This window comes from Ceratotherium simum, chromosome 22, assembly GCF_057802395.1.
Source record: "Ceratotherium simum simum isolate JZ-2026a chromosome 22, ASM5780239v1, whole genome shotgun sequence".
Classification (NCBI taxonomy): Eukaryota; Metazoa; Chordata; class Mammalia; order Perissodactyla; family Rhinocerotidae; genus Ceratotherium; species Ceratotherium simum.
Genome location: NC_141921.1, coordinates 80,160 through 93,593, shown reverse-complemented (window position 1 = coordinate 93,593; position 13,434 = coordinate 80,160). Strand labels below are relative to the sequence as shown.

At 35.1% G+C, this 13,434-nt stretch overlaps 1 protein-coding gene across 2 annotated transcripts in view; it reads left to right on the top strand.

The window, feature by feature from the left end:
* Positions 1-13,434, top strand: part of HOOK1 (hook microtubule tethering protein 1) — a 72,976-nt gene that overhangs the window by 41,837 nt on the left and 17,705 nt on the right. For both annotated transcript variants that reach the window (XM_004438620.3, XM_087445831.1), the window contains 7 exons: positions 588-789; positions 1,352-1,462; positions 7,218-7,305; positions 7,389-7,449; positions 9,080-9,220; positions 11,123-11,216; positions 12,919-12,953. In XM_004438620.3, coding sequence (XP_004438677.1) covers positions 588-789; positions 1,352-1,462; positions 7,218-7,305; positions 7,389-7,449; positions 9,080-9,220; positions 11,123-11,216; positions 12,919-12,953 — 732 coding nt within the window. The remainder of the gene's footprint in view (positions 1-587; positions 790-1,351; positions 1,463-7,217; positions 7,306-7,388; positions 7,450-9,079; positions 9,221-11,122; positions 11,217-12,918; positions 12,954-13,434) is intronic.

Here is a 13,434-nt window from a genome sequence, read left to right as displayed (position 1 = left end):
GTCTCACAGTTTTTAATGGCCGTTTGAAGTAAAAGTCTTTATAACCATTAATTTGAACCTGCGTGTGATATTGAAGTGATTTGGTTTATTTATTTTTTCTCTAGCCCAGTTGGTCAGGTAAGCACAGCTCTAAAGGGAAGTGTTTTGCCGGACAAATTATAAACTGAGTCAACTTTCTAAGTATATCAAATATTTAAAACAAAATTGCCATAAGTGCTATGCACAAAGCACAGTTGGCCCATAAGCTGCAGAGTAGCTAAGAGTTGTTCAATTGTATTTATAAAACAGTTTTTTTTGGTACATTTTGCTAATGTATAAAACAGTTTGATAATTTAGTGTGTCAAATTTGAAGCATTTTTATTTTGATGCCTTTATAGCAAAAAGGTTGAACTTGAGACAATTTTAGGCCTGAATCTGTTTCCAAAGTTTTCACGAAGTTTATGATTTCTTGTCTCTCCCTCATTTTTTTTTTTGTTTGTTTTAGCCAATTGATAGTTTATTTAAAAGACTCATTTTACAGCCAGGATAAAATTGTTATGTGCATTTACTAGTTTTTACACAGTAATATTTAGCCTTTATTATTATAGGGCTACCTCTGATAAAGCAAGTAAGCTGGAGTCAACAGTAGAGATATATCGTCAGAAGCTCCAAGATCTGAATGACCTTCGCAAGCAGGTGAAAACTTTACAGGAAACAAACATGATGTATATGCATAATACAGTCAGCTTAGAAGAAGAATTAAAGAAGGCAAATGCAGCACGTACACAATTAGAAACATACAAGAGACAGGTAAGAAAATATCTTAATTTTTTTAATCAATGAAATTGAAAGAGCTCAACCATCCTTCCATTTGATACTTTAAGAATGATGTATAAGTGAAGAAACATTGCCTGTGGTTGGCTGTGAACTTGTGATAAATTTCTTCTATCTGGAATTTTGATTCAAGGGTTGATCATTAAGTTTGTGTTATCTAGGTCTTGTACGTCTTTATCGGCTTCTGAGCTTATAATTTTTTTGGACATTTCATTGTTTATTAGCATTTCCGATAACCAGTGATAAATGCCTCGAGAAAGGAGCTATAACCTAAAATATTCTGTTTTGCTTTTATCAAACAATGTAGATAAACATTAGAATAGAAGGCTGCATTTTTTTTATTTTGGCTAAATTATAATTTGGGTATTTTAAATTTATGTTAGTTCTTTTTATCTACATGCTATTTCTACAAATATTTAGAATTAGACTATAATCCTAGTATAAATTTTATTTCCAATCAGTTTCTCATTTTTTTAACTCTGAAAAACTGTCAGTATTATCAATACTCTTGTTTTTTTACTTTTGTTTCTGACAAAAGGTTCAGGATCTTCACGTTAAACTTTCCTCTGAATCCAAAAGGGCAGACACACTGGCATTTGAAATGAAGCGGCTTGAAGAAAAACACGAAGCTTTGCTTAAGGAAAAAGAGGTAAACGTAAACTTAAATATATTTGTGAGTAATGTGTCTGTCTTCTTTTACTTTTTAATACTGTCCTTACTGTTCTAAGAATAAAAGTGATGTCAACCAGTTCTTTTTCTTTCTCCAAATTGAAATTGATGGTGTAACAGAAAGTCTTATAAAAATTCTTCATGCAATTTTGTTAGTTTACTTCACAAGGGAACATGAAGTCACAGAGCCAAGGTCATATGTCTCAGTGCATGTTTTCCAACTCTAGTTGTCAACTCGTTGAGAGCAAGGACCATAGATGTGATTTTTTAATATACAGACCATAATTTTAATTTGCATACTGTAAATTTCACCCATTTGAAGTGTACACTTGAGTTTTTAGTACGTTCACAGAGTTACGTAACCATCACTACAATCAAATTTTAGAACGCTGTCATCACTCCCAAAGGAGACCCAATGCCCATTAGCAGTTACTCTGCATTCTAGTCTCCCTCCCCCCAGCCTTAGCATCCATTAATCTACTTGCTTTCTCTGTAGATTTGCCTAGTCTATCCAGAATATGTAAACACACACTTTGTGGATTTTGTGACTGGATTCCTTCATTTAATATAATACTTTCAAGGTTCATCCATGTTGTAGCATGTATCAGTACTTCCTTCATTTTTATTGCTGAATAACACTCCATTGTATGGTTATACCACATTTTATTTATTCGTTCATCAGTTTATAGGCATTTGGGCTGTTTCCACTTTTTGCCTATTAAACAAATAATGTGTCTATGAACATTTATGTACAAGTTTTTGTGTGGACACATGTTTTCATTTCTTAAGTATATCCCTAGGAATGGTATTGCTGAGTCATATGGTAACTATGTTTAACCTTTTAAAGAACTACCAGACTGTTTTCTAATGGATGAACCAGACTGTTTTCTAATGGATGAACCATTATTTTATTCTCATCAACAATTTGTAATGGTTCCAATTTCTCCACATCCTTGCCAACACTTATTACTTTTTAATTTTAGCTATCCTAGTGGGTATGAAGTGGTATGTCATTCTGTTTTGTTTTTTTTTTTTTAAAGATTTTATTTATTCATTTTTTCCCCCCAAAGCCGCAGTAGATAGTTGTATGTCATAGGTTCACATCCTTCTAGTTGCTGTACGTGGGACTCGGCCTCGCGTTGGACGGAGAAGTGGTGCCTCGGGGCGCGCCCGGGATCCGAACCCGGGCCGCCAGCATCAGAGCGCGCGCACTTAACCGCCAAGCCACAGAGCCGGCCCTGTCATTCTGTTTTTGATTTGTATTTCCCTAATGACTAATGACGTTGAGTATCTTTTCATGTACTTATTGGCCATTTGTATATCTTCCTTGGAGAAATGTCTCCCCAAATCCTTTGCCCGTGTTTTATTTAGGTTATTTGCTTTCTATTATTGAGTTGTTAGAGTCCTTTATATATTCTGCATACAAGTCCCTCGTCAGATATATAATCTTCAAATATTTTCTCCCATTCTATGGGCTGCCTTCTCACTTTCTTAATGGTGTTGTTTGCCGCAGAATAGTTTTTCATTTGATGAAGTCAAAGTTATCTATTTTTTCTTTTGTTGTTTGTGCTTTTTTGGTGGTATTTCTATGAAACCGTTGAGTAACCTAAGATTTTAAGGTTTACTCCTATGTTTTCTTTTAGGGGTTTTATAGTTTTAGCTCTTATATTTAGTCTATGTGCGATTTTGAATTAATTTTTGTATCTGGGGTGAGACAGGAGTCTAACTTCATTCGTTTGCATGTGATATTCAGTTGTCCCACCACCATTTGTTGACAAGACTGTTCTTTTCCCCATTGAATTGTCTTGGTACCCTTCTAAAAATCAATTGACCATGATACTGTAGTGATGGTTACATTATACGTTTGTCAAAATTCATAAAAGTAAAATACAAAGAGTAAACCCTAATGTAAACTAAGTCCTTTAGTTAATAATTGTGTATCAGTGTTGCCTCATCAATTCTTACAGGTAACCACACTAATGCAAGATGTTAATAACAGGGGAATCTCAGGGTGGGAGGAGGATGAGGGAATATATGGGAACTCTGTACTTTATGCTCAATTTTTTTGCAAACCTTCAATGGCCAAAAAGGTCTATTAATTTTTTTAAAAAGGTAACAAAATATCATTTGATTGTAAATGTAGGAGTTTATTTCTGGACTTTAAATTCTTTGTTATTGATCTGTATGTCTAGGTTTATGCTAGTACCCCACTGTCATTACTGTAGCTTTGTAGTAAGTTTTGAAATTGGGAACTATGAGTTCTCCAACTTTGTTCTTTTTTTTTTTTTTAAGATTATTTTGGTTATTCTGAGTCCATAGCATTTCCATATGAATCTCAGGATCATATTGTCAATTACTGCAAAATAGCCAGCTTGAGATGTTGATAGGGATTGCCTGAATATGTAGATCAATTTGGAAACATTGCCACCTTAATAGTATTAAGTTTCTGATCCATGAATGTGGGATAACATTCCATTTATTTAGGTCTTTAGCTTCTTTCAACAGTGTTTTCTGGTTTTCATTGTACAAGACTTGCACCTTTTAAAATTTTATTCCTGTTTTATTTTGTTGTTGTTATAAATGAAATTATTTTCTCAATTTCATTTTTGGATTTTTCAATGCTGATGTATAGAATTGCAATTGATTTTTGCAACCTTGTTGAATTCACTTAGTAGTTCTACTGAGTATCTCTACTAAGAATCCACTTAGTGGATTCTTTAGGATTTTCTATATATGAGATCAGGACTTCTGCAAATAGAAATAGTTTTACTTCTTCCTTTGCAATCTGAATGCCTTTTATTTCTTTTTCTTGTCAAATTATCCTGGCTAGAACCTCCAGCACTATGTTGAATACAATGACATAAGTAGATATACTTCTTTGGATATACTTCTCTTAGTTCTGATATTAGGGAGAAAACATTCATCCTTTCACCATTATGTATGTAATTAGCTGTGGGTTTTGTTTGTAGATGCCCTCTATCAAGTTGAAGAAGTTTCCTTTTATTCCTAGTTTGTTGCGTGTTCTTATCATGAAAAGGTGTTGGATTTTGTCATATGCTTTTTCTGGGTCAATAAGATGACATGTGATTTTTGTCTTTTATTGTATTAATGTGGTGTATTACCTTGATTTTTGGATATTAAAGCAATTTGCATTTTGGAGGTAAATTTCACTTAGTCATTGTGTATCATCCTTTTTATATATTACTAGCTTCAGTTTGCCAGTATTTTACTGAGTATTTTTCCATCTATACTATAAGGATATTGGTTTATAGTTTTCTTCTGATGTCATTGCCTGGTTTTGGTATCAAAGTGATATCACATAGAATGAGTTGGAAAATTTTTCCTGCTTTTTTAGGTTTTAGCTCACTTAAAGTCTTTGTCTAGTGTGTCCACCCACTAGATCACCTCACTGACTGTTTCTTTTGACTACTTTTTTTTCTTCCCTGTGTGTGGACTGTCCTGTTTCTTTGTGTGTTTTGTATTTTTGTTGAAAATATGACATTTAAAATAATATATTGTTTCAACTCTGATAATCAGATTTCCCTCAACTTTAGGATTATTTGTTGTTTCTGGGGTTTTTTAGTGACTTTTTTGGACTAATTCTGTAATGTCTGCATTCTTTGTAATATGTAGTCACTGAATTCTCTGCTCAGTTACCATTGAGGTCAGTTAATGATTAATCATATATTTCCACTGATGCCTTGAACCAATAACTCTCCCAGCCTTTGCCCAAGGACTCAGTGTGTGTTTTGGAAAACACCTTCAATTCTAAGGCAGTTTAAAACTCTGCCTTTGCCTTTATTTCATGCTTGCACAGGGCCTCAGGTTTATCCAGAGCTGAGACTTGGGGCCCTCTCAGGTCTTTTCTGGGCACACAGGCAGCCCTGCACATGGCTGTCCTCCTGAATCTCCAGGAAAATGTCAGAGCTTTTCAAAGTCCCCTACAGATATCTTGTTCTCAGATCTTCCCTGTAAGTTTTTGGCCAGGCTCTCATTTGCCCCAACTGACATCACAGCCTTCAGCAGCTATAGTGATAAGCAATTGCTGATGATTATTTTTGACAAATGCCTTGAGAATAGGGATTTTCCTGCACAGAGAGCACCAAATCAGTTCAAATAATGAAAAGTGCCTATATATGGGGCTTCTCCAGGCTTCTGTAAGACAGGTCAAATAATGACAATTCTCTAAGGATGGGGCTTTTGGGGACGAGTTTTGTGTCCCGTTTGCCCCTTCTGGTGCTTGCTGTACTGCTGCTTTTCAAAGCTACGGTGATTGAAAGACTGCTGGTTTATAAGGCTACTCTAAAGCTGGGGAGAGGATGATAGTAGTAAGACAATTTAAAAGAACAAAAAATTCACTGTTCTAACTGAGATTTAGCAGATTTTCTCTAACAAATGCTCCTCAGATCATTACAGGCCTTTAGTTAATTTTCAGAGTTCTGGAAAAGTTGATTTTGACCAATTTTCTAGTGTTTGCATTGCATTTATGAAGGTACAGATTTATAAAGGACCTCATGCCTGCTTGTAGTTATAATTTATAGTGTTCAGAGATCCCTAGGGCATCTGTAGACTCAGCCTAAGGACCCTTGGAATCAATTACCAATTTATTGTTAGGGTGATTTGAACTACATAGTGGACTAAATAGGGTTTTGTTTACTGATTTGGAATATAACAGCATTTAAAATATGATTTTATATTCAAAAGTACTTTTCAAGTTCTGGGATAATGATTTAAATGTGAGCCTTTTGTACAGGGCATAGAAATTTGTCATTAGCTGTAGGCTCTAAAATAAAATAGCTAATGATGAAGTCCTAGGATCTATCCTTGGGAAATAGTGTTTTTCCACAAAATCATACTTCCAGGATACTATGTATCACTTCTTTCAGTGGAATTTCACAGCTATGATAAAAGGAAATTACAAATCTCCTACACACCAGACTATATTCTGGATATAGACAAAATCTACGTCATTCGTTACTCAAAACACCTTTGCAAGAGTTTATGTATCAGTATTTCCCTTTTGATGATAAGGATACTAAGCCTGGGCGGGCCCTGTGGCTTAGCGGTTAAGTGCATGCGCTCCACTACTGGCGGCCCAGGTTCGGATCGCGGGCGCACAGTGACGCACCGCTTCTCCGGCCACGCTGTGGCCGCGTCCCACATGTAGCAACTAGAAGGATGTGCAACTATGACATACAACTATCTACTGGGGCTTTGGGGAAAAGGAGGAGGAGTATTGTCAATAGATGTTAGCTCAGAGCCGGTCTTCCTCAGCAAAAAGAGGAGGATTAGCATGGATGTTAGCTCAGGGCTGATCTTCCTCACAAAAAAAAAAAAAGGATACTAAAGCCAAAGAGTCAAATAACTTGGCCTAGATAATATAGCTAGGAAGTAGTGAAACTGGAATTCAAGCCATGATCTGTTTACATCCAAAGTCCATGCTTTGTTACTCTACAGTTGCTTGTTTATACTCTGTTGCTTAATTATGTTCATTTAGTTCAACAATAAACTATCTAATGGGGAAATCACAAGCTTTGTGTTGTATAAAGACTATTACTTATGTGATGTATGCAAGAGAAAATTACCCCTTAGCATTAAAACTAAAGCATTGTTATTTTTCATTAACTAAGCAACAATTATCAAATTATTTTGTTAAGATAAATTATTGTAAGCATAAAGTACATTGCCTATGGGCAAAATTAAATATTTGGCTTATATAAACAATTCTGTTTTAGAGACTAATAGAACAGCGTGATACTCTGAAAGAAACGAATGAAGAGCTGCGATGTTCACAAGTACAACAGGATCATCTATGCCAAACAGGTGAATTTTGTTGGATTTAGAAAAGCTTTTTTTAATGGTAGAAATACTGAAATGTTCATCTGTTTCTTGTTGCTGCTGTTTAGATGCATCTGCTACAAAAAGTTATGAGAATCTTGCTGCTGAGATTATGCCAGTGGAATATAGGTAAATTTATTTTTAATTAATTGATAATCCATACTTAATATTAGAAATGTGATTTCTTCTTTTTTTTGTAAATTTCTGAGCGTTTAAAACTTTCCATTTTATGAGTCACAGAGGTCAAGATTACTTTGTCTCATCTGCTTAAACTTTCTAAGTCAGATTATTATTGCTACTACAGCAGTTTTAAAATTTATCAGAAGTAAAATTTTACAAACTAGCTGAATAACATATTCTGGCTTTTATAATAAGACCTTTATTGTGTTGAACTTCTTTTCCTATCCTTAAACTCGGTTGAAAACCCTTTTAATACATGACATTCAAGCCCACATGGTGAGAAAAATGGGAGAGAAGCTGTCAATCATAGCAGGAGGATGAAGCAGAAGTTAAATCAAACACAAATTGTAGAGGTTCCTCTTGACCCAACTTTATCTGGGTATTTTACTGCTATGTTTACTTCTGGACAATTGACTAATCTGGTATTTTTAGGGTTTTATTTTCCTTCTTGTGGCAACAGTTTTATTGATTTATTACTTCATACTCTTTAAACAGCTTTTTTGGTATATAATTCACGCGTTTAAAAATGTACAGTTCCGTGATTTTTAGTATAGTCACAAAGTTGTGAATATCTAATTTTAGAACATTTTCATCCCCCCCAAAAGCTACCCTGTACCTGTTAGCAGTCTTCTCCATTCCTGCCTCCCCTCCAACTCCAGCCCCGGGCAACCAATCGTCTACTCTTTGTCTCTATCGATTTGCCTCTTAGGGACATTTCCTGTACAGGGAATCATACAATATGTGGCCTTTTGTGACTGACTTCTTTCACTTAGCGTAATGTTTACAAAGTTGTTGATTTTCAGTACAAAGTTGTTGATTTTCAGTACAAAGTTGTTGATTTTCAGTTTGTTCAGTGTTCTGTTGTTAAGATAGAGCTCCTTATATGCCAGGCTGGAAACCGACTTGCACTTTTTAGTTTTTAATATCCAGTGAGATTATTATCATTTAAAAATAGCCATATGAGCCTGTTTTTTAAAGTTATGGTGCTGGCATTCAGAAGAACAAAAATTGAGATTGAAATTAGCTGCTTTTGGGGAATGGGATTTAGGAGGGCAGCAGTTAGGAAAGCATTGCTTTTTTACTTAATACCATTCCTATCATTTGTATTTTTAAAAATATGTATATAAACTTTTAATAAAAATTTTTTCTAAAAACAAAAAATCTAGAGATAATCATATGACTGTCATCATAAAAGTATATTTAAACTATTTAGGCAAGCTATAGTTTCTTAAGTCTATTGCTTTTCAGTTATATGTTTTCTAAGGATATGCTATTTATTACCTTCAGTGAATAGTTTCTAAATTATGAAAGTAAAACCATTCATATTATCTCTTAGGGATTTGCATAATCAACACTTAATCATATATAACATAATCTTATACCTGTACCTTTAAAAACTTACTCTTTTTGAGACATAGTCTTACAATGTACACAGTTTTTTCTTAACTTTCAGAAGCTTTGGTAACATTTTAAAATGACAACTATTGAGTGGACAAGAATTTCTTCTTATAAAAAGTTAAGAATGTGAAAATTCTTACATTTAAAAAATTTCAAAACAAATTTTGCTTTTCAACAACAGGGAGGTGTTTATCCGACTGCAACATGAAAACAAGATGCTTCGCCTGCAGCAGGAAGGTACTGAGAATGAACGTATTGAAGAGCTTCAGGAGCAGCTAGAACAGAAGCACCGCAGGATGAATGAATTGGAAACTGAGCAAAGGTGACATGCTCCTTCATAATAGACACTCGTGGTGATGCCGTTACGTAACCACAAAGTCTTGATTCCAGAAGTGGAAAATATCATTGTAGTTAAAATAATTAGGATTTTAGAAGAAGTTTAAATTTGTTTGTGTTTAGTCTCTCACTACCCATTACTTTTAGCACATTTTGTTAACCAGGTTGCTTATTCTTGAATTGCACTTAGATATCTTTACAACAGACAGAAAATTTAACACATGAGTAAATGACAGTCTGCCTTTCTACTGCAGTCTGGTGCATAGATGGGACACAGATTGTGGACTCAAATTTTAATCCCACCTCTACTTAAACTTATTAACTGTTTGGTTTTGTGCAAGTTGCTTAAAGTCACACTTTGTGTCCTCAGCTATAAATTGGAGGTGATACCTATTTGCAAGTTGTTATGAAGATTATAGATAACTTGATTAAAGCAAACAGTGTACTTATCTGATACCAGTGAGGTGCTCAAAAATTATGAATAAAAAAATACAACATTTATGTATTGCTTACTATATGCCAGGTGCTTTTCTAAGCACTATTTTGGTATAAATAAATCCTCACAATAACTCTCTGAAATAGTATCTATGACTATCTTTTTTTATGGCTAAGGAAGCTGAGGTACAAGAAGGTTAAGTACCTTGCCCGAAGTTACCCAGCTAGTAAGTTCTGGAGCCTACATAGAACCCTCTGTCAATCTGACTGCTGAGTCTGTGCTCTTAACCACTGTGCTAACCTGCCTTATAAATAGCATACTTGCAATAAAGGTATTTGAATTTATTTGACCAAGCTTTATTGGCTCTTAGAGACTGCCAGGAATTTTAGAGACACTTGAATCTTGTCTCTCAAATTTGTGTGTTTATACTATTAAAAGAAGAATAACATTTTAGCTTTCTGAAGACACTGGTAAATATTACTATCCTGTAGAGTTCAGTATCAGCACTGGAGATACTAAGTTTCAGCTTTTAGAGAGTTGATTTAGGAAGACAGACACGTGAGTAGATAATTATTGTATTATGTGATAACTACAACACTGGGACTAAGGACAATTATACTGGGCAGGTGTGTTGTGTCATATAAATATATATATTAAAAGAGAGAAAGTCAGACAGGTACTCTCTCTTTCTTGCTGGTAATGTACAATGGAAGTAACTCTTAAGCAGGGTTTTAAAGAATGAGATTTGCCAAGTTAAAAATCTGCTCTAGTTGGTAGTGCCAGTCACTTTAAGTAAAAAGTCACGAAGAAATGGTTGGGAAATGGTGACCTTCGCCTTCGCCCAGTACACTCTGAAATCTGAAACAGGAAAAGGAAACCTAGTTCCATTCATTGAAAATACAACTGGAGGAAAATTGAGCTAGTTTTCTAATTTTTATACCAGTGAATATAGTACAGAAATGTTATACTTTTGTCACTGACACGGAAGTACCTTAAATTGTTAAATGTGGGTGTATATGCTTTCAGGTTAAAAATGTCTTATTTGGGCCGGCCCCATGGCTTAGCGGTTAAGTGCACGTGCTCCGCTGCTGGCGGCCCGGGTTCGGATCCCGGGCGCGCACCAACGCACCGCTTCTCCGGCCATGCTGAGGCCGCGTCCCACATACAGCGACTAGAAGGCTGTGCAACTACGACATACAACTATCTACTGGTGCTTTGGGGGAAAATAAATAAAAATTAAAAAAAAAAAAAAAAAGTCTTATTTTTTTAGTTATTTCCTTGAAAGTAGCCTACTCTACTATATATTATACCTCTCCATAGATAAGTGTTTGGCATTTGTTATTGCTATTAAATGTATACTTTATGAGTTAAATTGCATAAACCCACCTTTATAGATCCTTAAGTACTTTGACTTTCAATACAAATAATCACATATGATTCATCTTACAACAGGCTGAGCAGAGAGCGCATCCGAGAATTGCAGCAGCAGATTGAGGACCTCCAGAAGTCCTTACAGGAGCAAGGCTCCAAGCCTGAAGGAGAAAGTGTAAGTAGCTTAAAAATTATAATAATTGTGCTGCATATGGAACTCTCTGGAATAGGTCCTGATGCTCAAATTAATCTTGTATTCGAAAGTGCTACCCTTATCACTGGGGGGGTCCCCTTAAATACCGTATATATCTGCATAACAGGTGCAGCGATTTTGCCAACTTGGGGCCTATCGATTGATCATATGTATTAGAAGGTGATTTCTGTCTGTCCTACTTCAACAGCTACACCTAAGTTCATGGTAACTGCTGATGGAGAGCATGCTCCCCTTGAGGCCTTCACTGTTCTGCTGGGATCCAAGCAGGCTGGCCTGAGAAAAACCCTTGTGAGGGTAATCAGTGGGCAGAAGTGAGGGAAATTTCTAATAGGAAAAGAGAGAATGAGAAATGATTTCTACCAAAAGAGCACTCAGGAAGTGGAGCATTCCAGCCTCCAAAGGACGGAAACCTTAGTGCAATCTTGAAGACATCACCCCTTCTTTCTTCCCTCTTCCATACTGACTCACAGCCTTGCTGTTTCTACTGGTTTTTGATGGCAGATATTGTGAGGGCAGAGATAAGAAGACTTGAGAGCTCAAACAGCCTAAATCTGAATATACCTAGCAGTGTTTCTGTAGTTTGATCTCTTTATGCAGAGGGGAAAAGAAGTCAAAATCAAAGGAGGCATGTGTTTAACTAAAACAACAACAACAAAACGATAGGGCTAGATGTGTGTTAGATAGATATTGATTAGATAGAAAGTTAGGTGATCGTACCTGTGTTGATGGGGGAGAAAACTATGGAGAGTAAGTAGAGATGAAAAGGAAGATTGAAAGGATTGCTTTTCCTTTCTGCCTTTTATATACTTTATATTTTCTCTTTTTTCCCTGGGGGCTTGGAAAATAGAAATCGTCTCATGCATGGCGGCATCTCATATGTGCATATATACGGTATTGTAACCTCTCTAATACAAATATTTTTTAAAAGCCACATTAGGGAATACTTTTAAAATGGGATCTGTTTGGGGGAGTGTATTTTGGAATGCAGTGTTTTAAAGATTTTAGATTTCTTTATCTTTGTAAAAAAATGTATTGGTTTCTAAATTATATTTCAGATTATGTATTTTAAACTCTTAGCTATTTCAGTAGATGATACAGAACTACTACTATTGCAGTTTAAATTCCTGTGTTTTTTAGAGGAAATTTTATTTTAAAATTTATTTTTTAACAAAATCCAATTGCTTCATTTTGATGTTAATATTAAAGTGCTTGCATTTATAATGATAAAATTTTATTTTAAAGATAATTATTTTAGTTCTTTATTCTTCATTAAAGGCCTAAAATCTTAAAATTGGAATTTAAATAAATGATGCTTTAGGTATTTAAATCTTTGATACTCCTCAATATATCACCTTCATCTTGCATTTGCTATTTTTCTTCAAGTTCACATTTTATTTTCATTATATTCAGAAACGTGAAGCAGTTTTCTTTCTGCTGTTGTACTCTTCCTTACTTCACTTCCTGTTCTCCTTCCCTTTCCCCTTTGAAGTAAAAAAATACCTAAAATTTTACGTTTTTACAAGTATGTTATTAGAATACAAATTTTTGAAACATTTATAATTTTAAATAGTACACCTTCAAAAGGAGGTAGAGAGATGTGGTGTGTGGAAAATTTATCTTGTCATGATAGTTATCTTACAGCAACTTTTTAAAATTTTTATAGTCCAGCAAACTAAAGCAGAAGTTGGAAGCTCATATGTAAGTAAAACTGATATTTCATTTCAAATACGAGAGGGGAAGGGTTTTAAAAGCTTCTAGAATTAATGTCCTTTTCTGATTTTGTTTATAAGAGCAAATATTCTGATGCCAATTGAATGTTCACCACTGCCACCAAAAAGGGAAGAGAAAAACATGCTAGAAGGTTCAGCTGCCAGTGATCCCAAACTCCTCCATTTTTCAATCACTGATGTCATTTCAAGAGTTTACAAAGCAGACAACTATCACAACTATGTGGCAGTGTGGGATATTTAACCTATAAAATATTTTCTTTAACTTTCTTAGGAAGCAAGGGTGGCAACGGGAAAAAATTTAACATTTTTGGCACCCACCATGTGCAGGCAGTTTCTATCCGCACAACAACCCCCTGATGTTTGGCAGATAGTCTTTCCGCTTCACAAGTGAGGAAGCTGAGAATCAGAAAGGGGCTTCCCCACAGTCCACAAATGTTTCCCCACAGTCC